The sequence below is a fragment of the Phalacrocorax aristotelis genome, chromosome 2, assembly GCF_949628215.1.
Source record: "Phalacrocorax aristotelis chromosome 2, bGulAri2.1, whole genome shotgun sequence".
Classification (NCBI taxonomy): Eukaryota; Metazoa; Chordata; class Aves; order Suliformes; family Phalacrocoracidae; genus Phalacrocorax; species Phalacrocorax aristotelis.
The window spans coordinates 25,236,302-25,257,906 of record NC_134277.1 but is presented as its reverse complement, the minus strand read 5'-3'; the positions used below and the strand labels follow the sequence as shown (position 1 = coordinate 25,257,906).

The window sequence follows — 21,605 nt, the reverse complement described above, 5'->3', positions numbered from 1 at the left end:
TTTTGCATTTTAAATGTCACTGTCACAGAAACCAGTTATCAGACCTCACTTGTTAGTGATGAACTACAGTTCACATCTGCTTTTGAATGAAGAAAAAAAAGGCAATATCCTTTAAATGAAATGTACCATATTTTCACATTTTCTGCACAGTACGAGTTAGAAAGGTACATACCTTTCTGTGGAGATCATTTTCACAGAGAGCAGACAAAATAAATAATATATCAGCTTGGATTTCCAGTAGAATGGCATCTTCTTTCTCTTTAGATTTGTTTGCTGCATACTTCAGGATGTCTACAAATTAATGTATTTTATATATATAAATGTCCTATACATAAGTCAGAATTCTATTACAGCTGCTGATTTTTAAAAGAATCAAATTTACATCAAGGGATTTTTAAAGGAATCTACTTATGATGTTCAGTTTTATCTCCCATGTTTTATAATAGCTTACAGAAGTGCAGCACTCTGATGCTGTATTTTCATGGACTCTACTCTTGGTGACAGAGTTGATGAGAGCAGCCTGCACTGAATTCTTCGTTGTTCAGTCTCTGTGCTGCCCCTTGTATTGTGCCAGTGCAATGAATTCAGGGAACTGATCTGAATTAAGGAACTCTTAGAAAAAGGCAATGAACTTACTGATTTGCACTACTGTACAGCCTCACAAACATTTGTACCGAGAGTGGAAATGTGGGAGAGACATAAATTACCACCGTGGCTGAGAAAATAAGCCTTGGAATGACTATGTGAAAGAGGACATTCAGACACAGAACTCCTTCAAAGTAAGAAAAGTTACTTGAATCTGATATGTAAGGTTTAGTGTTCATTTTGCTTTAACTAAAATCTGTAAGTTTGCACAGAGTTTTCACTGGAGTTCAGTTTTCAACTGAGGATATAAAATCTTTTCTTTCTAGACTTTCTATTAGAACATAGTTTTTGAATTCCAAAGGATCTTACCTATTTTATTTCTTCCAGTATGACTCTTTCAGAGTACTGGAACTTTTTATTATTGTAAGAAAAGGACACACACCAGTGTGTATTGGAACTTAAAACCAAATGTAACAGTAGGTATGTGTTACTGAACAAAAAAATGCTCTAAAATTGCAGAAGCAGTGGTTAAGCAATTTTATTCTGCTTTTATTCTTCATAATGTTATTCATAGAAAAGTACATTGCTATTAAGTTTCTTCTGCTCTAGAGAGAAGTTGTGGAAAGTGACACCATAATAGACTTAGGTAAAACAAGACACATGGCTCAAGTTCCTAGGGGCTACCACAGTGAAATTAATATGTAACAAATGCAGTATAATAAAGGGAGAAGGGGCAGCTTTCACTCTGATATTAAACCCCAAGGCTTTTACAGCTGTCTGTTTTGCTTAATTCATTCAATTCAGTGTCTTAAAGTGTAAAAAAATTCAGATTCAAATTAATTACGTCTTGGATTAATTGTTTGAGGTTTTTTAGTTTTTCAGCAGTCAAAGGAGTAACTCACTAAAACCACAGCACACAAAAAAGCACATGCTTAGTCTCAGCAGAAATGTAGTAATTTAACTACAGCAATACAAGTTGTGCTTTACCCAGTAGCTGGCTAATTGCTCCCTGGTCACACAAATTAATGTTCACAGCATCATCATAAAGGGACACAACAGATCTCAGCACTCTCAGGCTGTAGCGCATTTGTGCAAGTTTGTTGCCGCGACCACCTGTTCCATGGAAACTGTTACCTTCACCAAAGAAAGGATCTGTGGAGCAATCACAAAAGGAATTTTTTTTTTGTCGGACAATGTAAGTTCAGAATAATAATGTGCTCAGGAGGAAAAAAAGGCTTATAAGTATAAGCTAAAATCAAACAAACAAAATCCCCTAATGTTAGAAAGGCTTCTTGTTTAAAACCATCTTGTAATAAGCCTTTCTGTGTAGGGCTATACTTTTTACCTTCATAAGAAAGGTATGATTTTGGTGAACATTTAAAATTACAATTTTTTTAAATCTTACTAGGTTAATGAGCAGTCTCCAAAACTCAAAGTATCTTCTCTAGCATGACACATAATGTCAACCTTTTGATCTCCATTAGATCCAAATGAAAAATTCCTCCTAGGAAAGCATACCAATTTTATGATGGAAACTATCCATCCCCAGAAAACCAGTCCAATAAATCGGGTGCAGTTAGTTATCTTTTTGCTTAGCCCATACTCTTAGCTGATGGCCACAAGCCAGCCACAAGCCAGCTTTAGTCTGGAAGCTGCCTTACTGTGTACTGCCCTAAGTTTTGAGCTAATGCATCCTGCCTCATGGCAGGAGTTACTGGTTGGACTTGTTGCCACAGCAAGTGTATCTGACTAGCTTAAAACACAGGCAACAGAGATGTGTGGCTGCCCACACAACTAAAAGAATACCAGTACAGTGGTATACAGTTAAATGGGGCACCAGCTCATCCTTCAGTAGTAAAAAATATTATGGTTGGTTTTTTAAGAAAGCTTAATTTCCTAAGTGACCTACTGAAAAAGATTCATTCTTACTTCATGCGTTTTACATTCTTCCTTCCTGTCAAAGAAAGTAAGTTCAGTTGAGTTGTGTTTTGAGATTACTATATATGAATGCCATGAGCACCTACTGACCTTGGCCTATACACCATTCTAGAAACATAAGGAGAAGAGTATTCGCTTGGCAGGACAAATATTTATCTACTAGCAAGGGAGCCACTGAAGCTAAAATAGCAATTGCATGAAGCTGTAATTCTTCATACTGGGCAGTGGACCAGTCACGAAATCCAGGTTTCTTATTTGGTTTTACATAATAAAGCAAAGCTGGCATCACATCATTTTCACTGAGAAGCTGCGGAGTCAAGACAAAGAGAAAGAGAGACAGCTTACAGGTTTCACATGCAAATAAGAAAAACCTAAAGCAATGAGTCAGCTTTATCTGTCTACACTACGAAAATTATTTTTTATTGAGAAAGTACATCTACAAGTACAGACAAACGCTGTTTATATGCTGTAACATTCCCACAGACTGTGGTTTGTTAAACTTGATTATGTTCTTCACATGTATTTCAGTAATGCTTTGCAGTCACTTGTCAGCTAATTTTCCTAGCATAGTCTAGGTTTGTAACTTTTCTAAAATAGAAACTGTACGCTGCTTTCAAACAGCAGGACTTGGTCTGAAGCTACATATGAATTCTTGATTTGGAGAACAGCTGATTTCAGTCTACCGGACTATGCCAGATGGACAGCTAAATAATATTGCTGTGGTTCTGTTGACCTTTTTTTTTTTCTTTTTCCTGCTTACCACATCTTCTGTTTCATTACAACTTACCTGTACAGCACAGGGGTCTTTAGATAAGACTCTTATTACATTAAATAGTAACTTCTTCATCTCGAAGTCCTCATAAGAGTAGGTAAGTTTAAGACCTTTTACCAAGGGATTGGGAATTTTAACTATGAAGGAAATTGTAGATAAGTTACAAAAAAATCATCATTAAAAGTAAAAATACTGTAATGACACAATTTGACATCTCTTACCTTCAGTAAATGTTGCAAGAACTATTAACAGCTTTGCAAATCCACTTTCCTAATAGGCATTCAAAAAACATACATTAATTACATTAAATTGCAGTGAAATTAAGACTTATGATTTAATTTTAGTTTTGCTTTTTTCTTCAGAGTGCAGAGTTTAATGTATCCTATGGCAGAATAAACAGAATTTTATTTAAAAAAGATCAACATTTGGACATTGTACAATACTGACTAACTACAGTCTTAAGGGCACAATTAGTTAAACCCATGTCTCATTCAGTGTAAGTCTGAACTTGTACGGGGAAGTCCCAGGCACATGTATTCACTACAATAATCTACCACACAAGAAAACTGTATTCTCAGTACTGTTACAGTTGTGTTTTCTAAAATGCATTTGTGGATGTGTAGGTTTATACATCAGGATCATTGGTACATAGAATTTTATGTCCTCAGTTGTGCGTACTAACACACTTATATTCAGCTTCAGTGCGTTTAGAAGTATGCACAAGAAAACTGCATGAATGAGTGACATGCATTTATATATATTACATATTAAATATTCAGAAAATATTGTAATTCACAGCTCATAGCTAACAGAAGGATGATTATGTCTAATGTAACTACGGATAGGATCAAGGCCAGGGGGTGTCTATGCAGCACACTAGAGGCAAGAGAGCTTTGTTTCTGGGGTGATTAGAAGCCATGGTTACCAGGACATTGCTGCTCTTGAGCAACAAAATACATTAGCTTGGCCTCAGTACTCCAGCAAAGCCACCACAGAGCTTTCTACCAGCTCCCAACAGGAGCAGAGCTCACAGAACACTACACAGATATCCCCACAGAATCAAACAGTTCTATTAGTTTTGCGTAGCTTTTTAGATGCGTCTCCAAAAAGCTGGGCTCAGATTTGTTCGGCTTAGCTCTGGAAGTTAGCATACAGCCAAATGATTTTAACAACCAGAAGAATATTGCAAAAATAGCTTTAAAGAAAGTATTGAAGTACACAACTATTTTACCTGTTAGCTTTTGTCTCTATGGTATCTATATCTTCTGTACAAAGCCATTGCAAAGTGGTTAAATAAAAAGCAACATTAAGACTTGTTAATATTTTCTCCTTGCTGATTAATGCAGTACTAAATTCTGAGGGAAACCAGTAAGCAATTATCAGAGAGTTTTGTTCTAATGCAGAAAGAATAATAATTATTATAATAAGCTTTACTTTACATATATTTTTCCAGTTTACTTGTGGTGAGAAAATTATTTTCCTTTTCAAAGGCTCAGATTCCTGTGCTGATTTCTGAATTGTTAAATACAAGACTGAGTTTTCCGAAGTTGCTTGGATAGTATATTAAGGGAAAAAAGAGAACATTCTGATGAAAATATCTCTGGTATTATCTACAAGGCAGGATTCAATGGTAATGTTAATGTTTTTGCTACCTGATATTTATACCTTGCACCTTATCTCCACAAGTGAAGTAAAATCTCTACAGAGGCTGTGAACAGAGAATCTAAATGAAAACATTTTCATTTTTTCCTTGCATTGAAACAATTTTTCTTCCCTGTAGTATAAAGAATTAAAAATATGTGTCCTGGTTATTTATTTTCTAGGAAAAAACTGCCCTGTTTCTACAGTCAGATAAACAATATGAATGTTTCAGACGTCAAATATGTTGCTGCAATAGTATAACAGGCATTTCATAACAGTTAGTGATAAATGGAAAGTTTGAATGAAAAATCTGTAATCTTCATTACAGACTATAAAATCTGTTTAGTAATACAGCCAACTGGGAAACTTCTACTCAAGCTGAGAAATTTATTCTCTGAAAGTAAACCATTCCTGAACAGCAATAGACCTACAGGAATTTGATTGCTTAATTATTCAGTATGTATGTCACAACTTCATTTGAAGTTCTAAACCTCAACTGTAAAACAACAGAATAAAATAATATTAATAACTATAAACGGTTAACTTCTCTGCAGTTTCCTCATAAAAATTCTGGAATATTATAGAAGAATAAGTCATTTACTTTTTGGGCAAGTCACGATAGTGCAGTCTGGACTACATTTTTCTGTCTTAGTCTTAGAAAGAATTTATGTGCCACTTATTAACTGGATCTAAGTAATTACTTTTTCAGCATGTTATTTAGAGCTTCTCAGCTTATTTTTGGAGGACCCTTCTTGTTCCTCGTTATGAGACACAGATACTTCAGTTGACTTTGGGCCATTTGAATATAGCCTGTACTCCTACATGTTCAAACAACAAATGAGATTTAGTGCAAAACTTGTAACAGAATGGCACATCTGAGAATCCGTACAAGAATACAGGGGTTAATATCAACTTCTGCACAGGAATAATATTAGCATAATTTTTCTAAGTATTCAATAACGTTGATGCTAGTACTCCAGGCTAATGACCTACAGATTTGAAGTCTCTTTGAGGTAAAGGGAATTGCAGAAAGAAAAATTATTTCTTGCTCAGAAAATCTAAGAAAGAGGAGAGCATTGGAGGCAGAGTAGAACAAACATTAGAACACTAATGGGGAAAAATACTGCATATATAATAGCAAAGAAGAAGTTATTAGACTCTGGAATATAACTACAAATACTTACAATCATAGGTGCTGCAGGGTTTTCAGCTAGTAATGTGGCAATCACCAAGAGGTCATTCCGTAGCTGACGATCATAATGCCGGAAACCATGCACGAGAAGGTCTACAAATACTTCTTTCAAAGCACTTAAAAGAAAGTGAAATGCATTTTACCTTTTCATATTCAAATTTTAGGCAGCTCTAGGTATACGAATCCTCATTCAGCATCATACTTTTCAAAGCCTTAGGGTTTAACTGCAAGAGAAATAACTTAAAATGGTTATGAAATGGGTTCTTATGTGTACCACTAGACATCCAATTTAAGCATATATGCAAGGTGCATGTACTACAAATTGCACCTTCCACTGTATGTGCTATAATTAATGGAAAGACATAGTATTTACTCAAGCATGGAACTGGATGTTGTTGAGAAGAAATGGTCTATTCCTAAATAGTTAAAAGTAACTCACTACAGGAGAACCTGTTAATTACTCCAGCAGAGGACCTAGAACTAAGCCTTGTATATCACAGCATAGGATTTCCTACTAATTCTATAACATAAGCATTTCAACAGTGCAGTAATACTGCCCAGCTGAACCTAACATAAGCTTGAAAACGGTGCAATTAACTTTCTCATCATATAAAGCAATAGGGCTATACCTCCTGTACTATGCAGCAGAGTGCCTTGATCTCCCTCTTGCCCTGTAACAGAAACAACTGGTGGTGGGGCACCATGTTCATGAAATAAAGAGAGGCTTGACAATGAAATAATTTTGAAGTTGACTGGATGTGCTTTTAGCTGGACTCTAGCCACTGAGTTTGTAAGCTACCTGGCAGGCACCTCTTGGATTATATATAATTTCCTGGCATCTCACAGGCCACAGAGCTATCTAACTTGCTGAAACAGAAACAGATGCCTGAGACATCTAAATCATGGGCTGCTTGGCTATGAGGTCTCATCCAGTAGTGCTTCAATTTTGGAGAATTAGATGTGTTAATACTGAAAACTTAATGAGGACTTAATGAGAGACCTCCATACCCTGTTCGCATTTTTGGTCAATTCTATTCAAACAAAATGCTTCACAATAGCAATGCTTTAGATGTCTCCAAAATGACAACATTAATTCAAAAATGCTTCCCTGCACTTACTGTACACACTCCAAGCTACTGAGCTGATTAACGACTTCTTCTTTTGATGTGTTTTCTAGCAGGTTCCACAGGATTTCTGAGGAGCGGAACACCAGCTGTCCTGACGGATCGACACCATTTAGATACAAACAGAGCCTGCTGGCTGCTTGGGCCTTCATCATAAGTCTGCAATTTACTCCTGAAATTATTAAAATCTGAATAATTAATTCCCTGTAGGTCATTAATTGTTTTAGGCATGTTCAGAGAACAAATGATCTAAGATCAGAGGTAATCAGATTGCTGAAAGAACAGTTTGTACTAACCAGAGCTGGAGAGATGCTGGAGAGCTTTGAGTACCCACAACTTCTCAGTAAGCTGATTTTCAACTAATGCTAGTGACAAAACGAGAGTCTCTGCCAATCCTCCTAATTCAGCCATTTGAATTTTATAGTTTGCACTTGTTGGCTGGTAACCTGCACATACAAAAGCTTTAGTTAAAATGCAGTAAATATTCAGATTTTTGGTTACCTCATAAAATATTCATCCTTCCTCAAGAAAGGATTGAGAACCGAGTATCACATTTACTTACTCCTAAAACCAATTGAAAAAAATGTAACAACCAACACGAGCTACTTTTCTTATATCTGAGTATTAATAGTGCCTAAAGCATATCCAACAGACTTACCCTTAAGACGACTAAAACGCTATAAAACCAAATGAATTGCTTCCTAGAATTTACAGAATGAAAGAACAAGCAGGGTTACAGAAAGGTGAAAAACCTTCTTCAGGTCATGCAATAAGCTGTTGGTGCAGGACCTAGTTCTCTTCTGTAGCCTATTCACTAGAGAATTAATGCCTTCTATTATTGTACTTAAAATATGTGAATCCAACATTTAATTTACAAACCTGACTTTCTAATGTGTCCCTGATTTTACTTTTGTCCATGCATATGTAAATCTGTATTTAATTACTGAATTACAGGGGAAGGGGAAGCACTGAGAAAAGAAACTTATATTTATATATGCTAACTCAGGAAAGTTAAGTTTATCTTAAAAAGCTTAAAAATATATATATCAAATGACATGAAATGCAGGATTGATAAATGCAGATAATGCACACAATGAAATCAGTTTTAACTAAACAAACTGATAGGCTCTAAGTCAGTATTACTTGATAGGTAAGAGGACTGCAGTATCAAACTGGCAAGATTTACATATATGCTTAGAGATAAAGAATTTGACTTAAAAATCAAACTGAAATACATTCTTCATTTTTGAGATAACATATCTTATTTTCTACGTCTGGATGACAAAAATAAACCCTAGCAATATTTAACACTCACTTATCTTGATGGAACTGTTTACAGATACATAACTAAATGCACACATAGCTCCTTGCAGGATTTGAGTCTTGTTTGTAAGGTAAAACCAGATGTATATGTTTTCATATTTCTAGAATCTTATGAGGGCTGTTGCTGCTGCAGCTTCTTTAGGCCTCCTAAAATAAATGAAAACCAGCAAGAGGGCACAGGAAGTAGTGCCATGCTGTAGGAACACAGCAAGGGAGCACACTGACATCCAGCATGCTCCCTCACCTGCACTCTGGATCCACTGTGACAATGTTCACCTGTAGCTTGGCTGCCTATAAATCTTGTGCTGTCTCACAGCACGTGATCCTGTGCCCCTCTGTGAGGGGATCCATGACTGACTTTGCCTGATAACAGCCTCTGGCATCATCATAAGGGTCAAAAACACAAATAGTAGTGGATTCTGATGACGGTTTGCATACCTATCCATAATACCAGAGGATCATGCTCTTATGCAGGCATCGTCACCCTCTTTCTGCAGAGACATGTCCACTAATTCCACTCAAATGTGTCTGTATAATATGAACACAATCAAATGCAGACAGGCTCAGATCTATCCCTCACAAGCAACACAAGTGAAACCAGAGCTGCTTCTCTCCAGGCTACATATACACAGTTGAAAATTACTTTTCCCTTCTCACAATTCTGACCCTAACTACTCTTTCTTCCTCCATTATCCACATTCCTGAGATTTTGGGACCACTTCACATTTTCTGGATACTATTTAATCCTAATCCCATAAGTGTAATAATTAAGTCCTTGAACATTGAAGAACTAATTTTAGATTTGGAGTATGCATTTCTATAAAAACATGTTAATTGCACATTTTCCAATGCTATATATTTAATATGAGATATAGTAACTATAGTAATAAAGAAAAATTAAGCCATAGCTAATCAGTAGCTGGGATCATAAGCACTTCATTTCTTGTGACACTTGAAAATACTGTGCTTTACCTGAAAGTAGTTTTCTTGGTAGCTCCGTATTATAAAAGCTAACAACACACTTACAGATTTGTATTCTAACTTGAGAGCTTGGCACCCTCATCAAATAACCTGTCAGAAACAGAAAAAAAAGTAATTTACAAAGTTTACAGTGTTTTTAGAATGTAATATTAACACTTCTATTTACAGTATTGACGGTTTCCTTTGGCCATACCCCCTACAAATCTGTCATTTCATGCAAAGTTTGATTATAAAACTCAAGGGACAGGGACTCCTCTGCTTTGTGGCTACAGACCCTTATAAGAGTTTGGATGTTATTCCAGAAGGTGTGGAATTCAGAAGAAAGCTACTACACTAGGCTGTTGTCATCATTACCATGTCAGAAATTCTTCTTCCAGCAGACATGATACGACATAAAGGGAGCACAGAAGGAGGTCCTTTTCCACAAGATAAAGAGAATTCCACTGAGAGCTAGCAGTGCTCAACATGGATAATAAAAGCAATCTTTTAGATTTTAGTGTCTTTTGGGACATGCTACTCTAAGGAGAATCTAGAACGATCTGAAACCAGGACACCATTCTGCTTCCTGCTCAGACCTGTGAAAATCCAGAAAATGCAGAAGTCTGAGTCAGGAGTTGCTGCTTCTCACTTGTTTCTTCCATTTGGCTTCAAAAAAATCAGGGAGGATACATGTTCCCCTTATTCCAGGCTTCAGTGTTTATAGCAATACAGTGATTTCTCAGAGAAAAATTAAATTAAACAAGCTATAGGCAAGTTTAGTTATTCAGCTGTACTGATAAAGTTATTTCATGTAGCTTCTGACATTGGCAAATAGGTAATTCTGCTAGCTAATCTGCAGGTTAACTGCACAGCAAAATAAGAATGGTTTCTAATACTAAAAGGCACAGAGGACTGAATGAATAATTGAAGGAAATTACTTACATCTACTAAGGAGGTAACAAGTAATTAAAATCGTGCTAATTATACAGATAATTTTATTATGGCACAATAATAATAATTTTTTTGTGGCATATCACTTTACACTCACCCAGTTGTGCAATGGATTTTGAAACTGCCACGGAATAGCTTACTTCATCAGATAATTTCTTTTTCTGAAATGGTAACCTGCAAAATGAAATTAAAAATATTACAACTATGCTTAAAACACCGCAGAAGAACACTTTGATCAAGTCACCAGAAAAGCTCAATAGCTTTTTGTGTCTTCCTTGACATTTTCTGCAAATAAGGACATTTTTCCCAGGACAAATATATTCTGGCAATTAATGGAACATGTTCATAGACAATGTTTTCTTAATTCATATTTGATGCAATAAGAAATACTGAATAAACAAATGTCATTTAAATGTGGAAGATTAAATCCTGGAACCTAGGCACTATCAGGCTACTGCAGAGCTAGACTATGCATAGACATGTGCAGAGGGGAAAAAAAGGGTCATATCCCTGGACAAGGCCTCTTGAAATGGATAAAAATAAAACCAATCAACTGACTCCAAATAACCCAACAACAAATTTAATTTTAAAAACAGGATATTAGGAAATATTCAATAATACTTGCAAAATACTCAGATATGACATAAACATCTAGGTGCTAAAAATCTCTAACAGTAAACATTACAATATTATGCTAAGGTCTCTGTAGCTCATAGTGTAGAGTAGCTTTCCGGTAGGTTTACCTCTGTAAACATAGCCAGAGAAAAAGGAGGAAAGAGCAAATAATGGAATAAATGGGAGGAAAAAAAAAAAAGAAGCAGACACTGAAAAACAAGTGGGAAGAAGACGGGTAAACAGAAGCAGTTATGGAGGAGTGGAAAATTTTATACCAGTTCTAGTATCTGAAAGAAAATAACAGTTAAATAACAGCCCCTGCCTCTAGTTACAGGCTTCTCTTTGTCATACAAAGTAGTAGTGAATTGGGGAATTTCCACACTACAGAAATTAAAGCAAAACCCAAGGGTGCAATCTTCCAAAATATATTCATTGCAGAAGGCACAATTATTGCTGAACTGCTGTAAGAGACGAGAAGTCGTACTCACAACTACACTTTATCTACTTTATTCATTCATTCTCAGTTTTGTCACGCTTCTGCCAAACAGGTAAGAAAATGAAACTCTGTGATGCGCTTCCTCATCCTCCGCTGTGTGGCAGCAAAGGAAAGCAGCACAACTGATGGTGCTCAGGGAACTAAAGGATTCAGCTGAGAAGTTCTCTGTTTATTAAACCTAACAGCTGAGAGGAAGCAATGTAAAAACCTATTTGATTATCTGGGTTACTATGCAACTAATTTTCTGTCCGGCATAATTTTTCTCTTCCTTATTCTCACCAATTATAATTAAATACAGGACTAACTGTAGGTACAAGCATTCCATAAGTAACTTTATTAAATTATTGAGGAGGAGAAAACTGCTGACAAGGGTGGGTAACACCTAAATTCTATTCTACAAATAGTTTAAAGTACAGTATGACAATGAAGATGCCCAGAAGTTCATGCAGTGTTTTTAAATGAATTATAAACCCCAAATCATTCAGTTGTTGTGGTTCTTTCTTTTCTGCAACATGGCTCGTCATTTTTTAAAGCTTACCTTCAGGTGTTAAAGTGTCTTTGTGTCACCTCAGGTTTTTAAACTCACTTAGAGAGCTTGTTTGAAACAGCAAAATGTGCCTCAGCAGGACTTAGCTGCTGAATCTTTTGAGGCCATCAGTCCCAGAACAACTTACTCTTGGAGATAAAAACACCTTGGGGAATCTTGCTTCCAAGCAAGCTGGGGCCAATTACAATACAGTTTTGAATGATGTAATACGTAGCTCCACGGATACTGAACTGCTTAAATGGGTCCCTCCTTCATGCCAACAGAAATTGGACTCAAGGATTGGACACCGTTCATGAAAAGGAAGGGTGATATAATAGATGCCTTGCAGATATAGATGCCTTGTAGACAGATACTGTATGGATATGTCAGTTGCCTTGGAAAATGTATGAATGTGTCAATAAGCAGTGTTTAGATCTCTAAAAGAAGGGCTGAAGTACTTACCCACATAATTTAATAAGTTCACATAAAGGCTCAGTGAAAGCTTCTTGTTCCGTTGTTTTTTCTGCACACAGGTTAAGAATTTCAATTACTTGTGCTAAATCCCTAAGTGGCTTTTAATTTAAAGTTAAGGAAATCAGATTGTTTGTACTGCTACAAATCAGAAGAAAAAGTTGAAAACTATTCACCATACTTCAAAGCCTGAACCAAGAAAAAGCGAGGCCAATGCTTTCGAAGTCAGATGTCTAAAATGAAGCATATGAGTCAATACTTGGCTTTTTCAAGCAGCCTTACTTCTACAGGAGTACAACTCTTGCAAATCTAATTTAGCTTTCTTATCAGCTGAACTCACTGGAAGTTCAGCACTGAATATCTAATAATATAGGATGAAAAGTTTTTACATCACAGTGTCAGATTTACTTATCTAAATTCTGAGACAGCCTTGAGGTATTTAAATTCCTTCCCACTCCAGTCCCATGTGACTAAGTAAAGTTTGAAAATCTGGACCCAAACACATTTTGAGATTATCTAATTAAGGGTAGAGGCACAAGATCAAAACTGAACAGATCGCTGAGACTGAGAAGTCACTACCAGTCCACTGACTCATGGGAACTGCCTGTAAGTACTTAACCACAACTCGACTGTGAAGTAACGTGATAGCTTAAATCACTGTGGCAATTAACGGAACTGTATGAAATTAATCACATTCTTCCATATGGCCACACCCTCCCTAGTACTTCTGATTATCAGAAGCCTTTCCATTTGTACTGTAAATATGAAGAAAAGTTTCAGATAAATTAGTCTGACTTTATTTTTCTTTAAAATGTGTCCGCACAGGAACTCATTGCTATTTTATCTGCTGCTTCTTAAGTAGTGACAATTATTATGCATGTCTACTCTGTGTTGAAAGAACACTAATTACATTTTGAACACTTTCAAACACTGTACAGGTAAGATCCCTCTACTGAATTTTGTAGCAAATGAATCTAGCATCCAAGAATCTTGCTAATCTACCAACCTTGGCTACGTGTGCACAAGAAGGCCAGTGACAAGAACATGCGTGGACCTAACTTATCTCCATGTGGAAGCACAGCACGTCATAAAATGCTTTGCAGAAAAGTCAGAGTATTATCAGACATAAAACACCATGACACCTGAATTCTACAGTGGCAAAAAGGATACAAACCCATTTTCAAAATGCTTGACTACCTTCTTGAGAGTCTTCAGCTGCTCTGTTTCCAAATCTTTCTGAAGTAAAAGAATGAAAAGCAGGTTTTAATTGCAGTTTGCCGTAGAACATTAAATGATTACATTTATCCCCTTTTAAGTTTAAATGAAAGTGGAAACGAGATTAAAAAATCACAAGACACAATGAAATTATGAAAGTGCTTTGCAGCAGGATTAGCTCCTTGATCAAGCCTTATTTCTAAGCAGGGAGTCTGCGCTCTTGTAACTGAAGAGGCTTTAAAACTCTATCTTTTCTTCAAATGTGTGAGCTCTTTCCCTGAAATTCTTTGGGATTCTGTGAAAGACAACTAAATAAACCAAACCTATGTCACACATGACACAGATATATAAAAATGTGTATCTAAGTGCCTTGGAGTGGAGCTCTGCTACCACAAGGAAAGAGCCTGCAAATTCAAAGTTGAAAACAACTGAAGTGAGGATATGTCAGGGTACATCAGTGACATGCAGCATTCATTCCAGCTCTTCGGAGCATGTCCACGCCGGGCAAGAACACTGCAATTTGAGGCAGGCCAGAAAGTTGTTTCAGGAATCTGCAAGCCCAGAATCCTACATTTTATCATGTATCTTATACACTCTAGAGAAGCAGTAAACAATATAATCCAGCACATTTTTCTTCAGTCAGTAAGTTTATTCTATCAGCTGTGTATCAAAAGGGGGGGAAAAAAACCCCACATTTGAACTACTTCTCTGTGCTGCATTACCTTAAAGTGTGGTATGTTTAACTGAGTTCTTGTTTTAAGAATAGATATTATTAGGTTTTTAGATCAAAAATAACTGATGGCTTTGTGAATTTAGTTTCCCAAATCTCCTTGTGGAGACCAAAACCAGTCTGTGGAAGTCCATGAGATTACATTCTCCTGTGTGCCTAGGTAGTCATATTTGTCCCTCAACACAGAACTTTGTGTATTTCTCCTTCCTTTAAAATCACCTCCCTGGAGAAAATTAGCAGTTAACTTGGGCAATTACATAAACTCCTGACATAGTTTCAGTTAACTCTGTATGTATTTCTGTTTTTCAGCTGTAGGTTTCACACTCAAAAACTCCCAGATAAGCTAGAAATTCTGCATGTCTGGTTTTTAAATGCATGTGCTTTTGTCTTTTTTTTTTTTGAAAAGTCCCTGTGGGAGGATGTACTGGTTTGTATGTATCTATACCTATAGCCTTTTAAAAAAGATAAAACCACCATTGATACCATTCTTTATAACAGTGAACATCTTTCAAAGAGGTGTTCAACTGCTGGAACAAATACTTCAGCTTTGTGCTCTGCAGACCCAGCCACCAGTGCCATCCGGGTAATTTAAGGCGGGTACTAAAGTAACTGTATAAAACATTTTTCTAAGCCCCATTACTACCTGTGTAACTGAAATAACAAGGTATCAGGCTTACTTACCGAGTCTGAATCTTTGAGTAGTCTGATGACATGATTCAGATCCACCGATCTTAACTGTCTATCCTGGAAAAGTCACACTTGTAACTTTTTTTTTTTTTTAGACTGTGCTTAAAAAGTGGTTAAACCTTAAAAATGTAAAAGTGCCGTGTTGAACCAACACGAATCTACCCACGGACGGGTAAAGACAGGCTGTGTGTGGAGCACAAACCGGGGCCTGTTCTTAGCCCGACGTAGCGGCCCAGCCGAGCCAAGGCAAGGCAAACCCAGCCAAGCCAAGCCCAGCCAAGCCAGGGAAGGGCAGGGCAGAGCTGAGCAGGGCCGGGCCGGGCCTCCCGGCCGGCGGCTGCCGGCAGCGGGGCCGGCGGGTGACCCCGGGCTGCGGTAAGCTCACCTGGACGGTGCCGAGACCCGCACCGGCGTCCAAGGCGTTCCTGCGCCGCTCCCCGCCGCAGCGAGAGGGGCCGGGGGCCGGCGACAGCGCCGGGGAGCGAGAGGGCGCCCGTGAGGCGGGGGGCTCGGGCAGACAGGACATTGTGTCGGCCGGCCCGCCCGCCCGCCAGCGGCGGCAGCAGCAGCAGCAGCAGCAGCAGCGCCGGCGGCAGGGAGGCCCGGCGCCGTTGCCATGGGCGCGGGGCGGCGCCACCTCCCGGCGTCGGGGCCGGGGCCCAGTCTCGCCGCGGCCCAGCCTGTGCCCTCCGCCCGGCCAGCCAGGCCCCACCGTGGGGAGGCGGTCCCGCTGCCGCCCCCCGCCGCCTGCAGGCCTCACACCTGCCCCTCCCGCCTCATCCGGAGCCGCATCGCCACACGGTGCCATGACATCTGTGTGTTGTACCTCCTCTGCCCTACCAGTAGGGCCATTTCATGCCCTATTATAAAATGCTTCCTCAGCGAGGCAACTATTTCCCCAGGCTTGTGCAGGGCAGAGGCCGGGCTTCCACCACTTGCTGGGGAGCTGGAGGAGAGAGGCTGGTCGATCTGTAACTTCTGATCATTAAAAAGTCCACCATGAGAGACCACTGTGACAAACGCTAGTGTAGACAGGACAGCCCTGTCTGGGGTAGCACGGCTGTGGGGAGGAGGGGGAAAGGAGCCTTTTCTCTGCATAGGCCAATACAAAACTGATGACTAATGCTTGGAAAGTAATAAAGGCAGGGACAGAAGCATAAGGAGATTTGGATATTTTCTACTTGCTCACAGTTTTCACCCCTAGGTTTGCTACGGCATCTTCCAGCTGCAAGCAAAGCTTCTCCTATGGGGATACACGTACACCTAATGGGCATGCCCCCATATTCTGAAACGCTGTCTCCAGGATGGGAGCGTGGCTGAGCCTGCCAGCTCCAAACTCTCCGGGAACACAAGGCCCTTTGCTGGGTTTATGCCTGGAGGAAGAGCGCTGTGTATCCAGCAGTGGCTGCAGCAAAAGCCGACACCTCATCATTGCTCACAGGCGCTCTGCTGGGCTGCTTACTTCAGCTGCCCTTCGCAAGAATTGGATACACTGTGGGCAAGTTGCAGATATGCAACTTTAGGTATGCACATTCCCATGTCTTTGACTGCAGGCACTGTTGATACCAACCTCAGTTTTCATTAACAAGTAATTTTGAACTTCCAAAGAAACATTTGAATATGTGAATAAATTTATTAAATGTTAATTTAGCTGTTTGAAAGTCCAGACAGCTTTTATAGGAAAAGAAGGGATAACAGAAACAAGAAAGAAACCTTTATAGCTCCAACTATAACCAACACAGTTCTTATTTTCATTCTTACCAGTTTGCATGTTATACCCCTCCCATTTTATACCTGCCTTCTTCAGAAATAAGTAAGATGCAGATCACGTATGCTGTACAGTTCTCCTTCCATTAAAAGGAAAATATACAGTAGCGCATGGACCCATCCACACTCTGCATTTCATCCCAGGGATGAAATTTCATCCTGCATACAACTCCAAAATGACAGCAAAAATATAGCCTAGCATAGGATGGGACTCCAGTTTGGAAAATGCAATGACCATCCACAAAATCCTGATTTGCATTCATAGGAACACGGGTCATACAAAGGCAGAACCTGGATGGCATTATAGTGCATTCACCCGATGTGACAATGCAGCTGCTAGTCCTGGAGCTAGTGTTGGATGCTTTTCATCCATCCATGTACACACATCTCTCCATTCCTCTAACCATTTTACTAGCCCTTCCATGTTCTAGTTAAACATTTGTTTCTGTGAACATTTTCAGTGGCTGTCTTGTATCTGGGCCTACACTGCATGGAACAAGATTTTTTATTAAGCATTTGAGATGAATTATAATGACGTTTATAGGCCTGCAAGCAGTTAGTGCTGAACAAACTCGATTAAATCTTTTTTTGCTTGGTACCCATGACTAGATGCTTACTGAAGTTGTAGGTATTCAAAGTTTTTAAGCTTATGGAAAAAAAACCCACTAAAAATTTAGTGCTTTTTAAAAAATTACTTTTATTGTGGCTTAAGTGGTTTTAAGTTCTGTTGCTTGTGTTTTGAATGACAATCGTATAAAGACCATACCTAAATCGGGCAACTTAGTCTGTAAATGATAAGCTTAGGTCACATGACATTTGTTGGCTGCCTGTTCCAAAGATCATTTTGCAAAGCTCCATTTGCTCACTGTGCACCTTCTTCATAAATGAAGCTTTTAAAAACTGGGATGAAAGCTACACTGTGCAAGTTTGACTACAGAGATTTTGCTGCCCTTGGCAAATTTCGATCCTCAAAACCCTGCAATCAACTGTGAAAATATTTACTTAACAGTTTTCTGCCCCAAACAGGCTTATATTGTATTTTTATCACATCTACCTCTTCCATTGGTAACAAGTAACATCAGAGTTATAGTACCTTACTTCTGAGAGTATTAATTCATATGTATTAAATGTTAAGTCTTACAAATGCCAAGAAATGTGTTTAAAAAGTAGACTTGATGTAGAGAGGATTTCTACTTTGAGGGCAATCTTTTGTTGTGAAGAGACATTTCAGCAAACTCTATTCTTGAGGTAAAGTTAAATTTCATAAAATGACAGGACTGTGTAGTTGAAGTTGTAGGACACAGCTGAGCGTTAGAAGATCAAGGTTCCAAATCTCGGTCTGCCATTTAATCCCCTGTTGACTTTGCTGAGTGAATTATTTCCTCTACCACTCTGTATTTGCTCTCTTACAGATTAGGTTGCAAGCTCTTGAAGGACTATTATTCAGTACAGGATATGCCTTTCATGTGCTGCAATGGGGGTCTTCAGCCCTACCTAAGTCCTTTCCTTGGCTGTGTTGAACGTGTAGACTTTTTCCAAAGCCACCTGCACTGTTTTTATCAAATATGACACTGAGCTCTTAATAGCACAGAAATCAGAGTCTTTTTAAGAATCAGTTTGATGACTCCTTGTCTTACTTTTCATTCTCCTTTCTTTTTTTGTTCAGTAGGAAATGGAAAAAGAAGGGGGGGCATAGGAGCAGGAAGGTGCAGAGCTGTCCTGCCAGACCTCCTGTGTTTGATATCCACAGAAAAAAGAAAAGACCTCTGAAGTGGCTGGCAGTACACTCAGGCTTAAAACCATAGAGTCAACAGAACTTCCAACATCTGGATTTACATGCCTATACAATTAAAACACAGTGTTCAGGTCACTGGGTGGGATGGATTTGAAGGGGACTTTCACACTGCTCTTTATTAATGCAAGGAAATGCAGTGAGTCACAACAGACAGAACTTAGACTTTTGTACAGTACAAGGTACAGCTCAATGAAGGTGTAAGTCTGGGGCCCCAGCTGCTAGCATAGCATCAACACTCAGTAAAACAAGCACTGTGATATAGGGAAACAGGGTGAGATTTAAAAAAAAAGCTAAGAAAAGACAGACTTCAGGACCAAAATGTTACTGTTATGTCTGGCATGGCACAAATAGATATTAAAAATTCTGAATTTTAAAAATACCTAAATTCCATTTGGGAATCTGGGAAGGCTGTGTGTGAAAGCAATGTGAATCCTGCCAGCTTCACTGACTCATGCCTCTTGACCTCTCTGACCTCAGAACAGTTTATGCTGCTGACCTCTAGTTAAGCAGGAATTGACCCCTTGTGTATTCTTTTCCTCTTTCCTCTTATGTTGGCATAAGTCTCTTTGGAAAAAAGTTATGTATTTCCTAATGAAGGATTCCAAAGTGGTTCACCTGTTTTTCTCATTCAAACAGTAATGCTTTCTCACACACACAACCAAGCAGGAAGAGTGTCTCCACCTGGCAAACTTACTTTCTGTTTGTTGAGTAGAAAGCTGACTGAATATATGCTGATTGTACTGTAGTGTTCATTCTGTGTTCTGAAAACGTGGAAAATACCTTACAGCAGGGTATAGGATATAGCCTTCCAGTGTGTCTGTGTGAAATATCTGTTACCCAGCCATTGCAAAAGAAACAAATTGCCCTTTAGAATTTTTTTCTTATGAACTCACACTCAAGTTCTACATTTCTCAGAGAAAATGTTGATCATCAAGTTCTACCTCTTAGGGAAAACGTTGATCAGAGCATACATGCATTATAAAGAAAAGCAAGCTAAAATTTATTATGCATAAGCACATAAGAAAAAGCCAAATACCTGATGTTGAATTTTTATTGATTTTTGTGTAAAACACAGTCTATGGAAAAATAGATAAAAGCATTACTAATAATTTATAATAGCCCTGTTCAAAGAGACAGCACAAACAAACTGACAGACACAACTACAGAGAGAATATTGCAAATGGGAGACATACTATGCTCACTGCAAGACACTGCCAGCAAAGCATGAGAAACAATATATAATGACAGAGATTGTTGTTCAAGTCAGTTCAATGTGTCACTTACTGTAAAGGCTGTAATCTAATTAATTCAAGCAGTATCACATACTGATACTATATCAGTACTGCAACATTACGCATTACATTGATATAAAATACTACAGGATGAACAGCCAAGAAATCAAGAACATGTGTATTAGGAGATGCACTGTCTGAAAGGAACTATGCATATGCATCTATCACCACTGCATATATGAAAATATTACACTGAAAAAATCTATCTAATTTTTATTCACCTGATATATCTAACCTGTGAAATTTATAGCGACTTGGGAACTCATTGCCTTATATTAATTAAGAATTTCCCTTAGTGCTAGTTGGGGAACATGTAAAAGTAATAACATATAGACACACACAGACACACTAGTTTATAGGCAATTAATGCCAAATGAAAATACAAATATACTTTCTCATATTGGCACATCATATAATGCACAATGTTGGAACAAAAAGTTACATGGCACCAATTCACAGTAACCATTACCACAAGCTAGATACACAAAGAACTTGCAAAACAATTACAAAATAATTGATCTCTAAATAATTCAAGAACATGGGTATTTAATTACCTTGTACATAGTTGCCACAGTTAACAGAATTGTAAGATAAAATTAAAGACACATATGGAACCTGTAATAGAACTGTATTTTAGACAATGTAAAGAAAGAATACCTTAATATCCACAGAAAACAAATAACCTGTTGCTAAATACATAGAGGTCTCCATTTTCTAATATGGGGTGTACAGTTCTGTATTACATATTAAGCGCTATTTTTTTACTTAACAGTAATGAAGAGAAATGCAGTTTATTTCATTATTCATCTTTCATTAGGCAGTAAGCAATATATATAAAGCTACAGAAAAATATTTTTATAGCAGGCTATTCCTCAAAATATGTATTTATTCTCCTAAGTAACTAAGACATCTGAAATAATTTAGTTGTTTATATTTAGGCAACTGAAACTAAACTTTTAGCCTCACATCTTTTTCCAATGAGACGTCTTTACGTGAGTTCTTCTATAGAAATCAATGTGTTTGATCACATGAATAAAGATTCCTTATATGACTAAACATATGCATGATTATGACACATAATGTGTAGAAAATACATGAGTGTCATTTTACTTTCAGACTTAACAGGTCTTGTTAGAGTGAATTGGTCCTTAAAGAACTCTACAAAATATTAAAACACTAGTCAACTTGTTATTCCAGTTAGAAGGAAATACATGGCCTAATGGGAAACCATATGTCATTTTGTAGCACAAATATTTCACAGAATGTCTTTACATATTTGATCTAAAAATATCATCTATTTATTAATACTTCAGTATTTCAACCTTTCAAGTAACCTATAAAATCAAAACACGTTTTTAATTTTCTACACACACAGTTTGAAAAAAGGAAAACACACCACTATTCTCTCCAGACACCTTTGGCAGTTCAAAGTTGAACAGTTCAAAAATTCTTGAAGAAACTTGATGATGAAATAACTTTTTTTGCATAGGAGAAAGGGTCTGTATATACTGTCAGTGGTTGCATT

At 37.9% G+C, this 21,605-nt stretch overlaps 1 protein-coding gene across 5 annotated transcripts in view; it reads right to left on the bottom strand.

Annotated features, from left to right (window-relative positions):
- Nucleotides 1-16,049, bottom strand: part of CFAP69 (cilia and flagella associated protein 69) — a 30,583-nt gene extending 14,534 nt beyond the window's left edge. For 3 of the 5 annotated variants that reach the window (XR_012658867.1, XR_012658868.1, XM_075082791.1), the window contains exons 1-14: nt 15,612-16,049; nt 15,221-15,283; nt 13,765-13,830; nt 12,586-12,695; nt 10,584-10,660; nt 9,548-9,646; nt 7,549-7,698; nt 7,247-7,424; nt 6,121-6,244; nt 3,517-3,565; nt 3,311-3,432; nt 2,614-2,830; nt 1,573-1,737; nt 173-291 (exon numbers count right to left, since the gene is read on the bottom strand). Coding sequence is in view for 3 of the 5 variants with exons in the window: in XM_075082791.1 (XP_074938892.1) it covers nt 173-291; nt 1,573-1,737; nt 2,614-2,830; nt 3,311-3,432; nt 3,517-3,565; nt 6,121-6,244; nt 7,247-7,424; nt 7,549-7,698; nt 9,548-9,646; nt 10,584-10,660; nt 12,586-12,695; nt 13,765-13,830; nt 15,221-15,283; nt 15,612-16,034 (1,962 nt within the window). In the remaining 2 variants the exon portion in view is untranslated. Of the gene's footprint in view, nt 1-172; nt 292-1,572; nt 1,738-2,613; nt 2,831-3,310; nt 3,433-3,516; nt 3,566-6,120; nt 6,245-7,246; nt 7,425-7,548; nt 7,699-9,547; nt 9,647-10,583; nt 10,661-12,585; nt 12,696-13,764; nt 13,831-15,220; nt 15,284-15,611 lie in introns of those variants that run through there. The other 2 variants (XM_075082792.1, XM_075082793.1) reach the window with 2 other exon arrangements.
- Nucleotides 16,050-21,605: the final 5,556 nt, after the last annotated feature.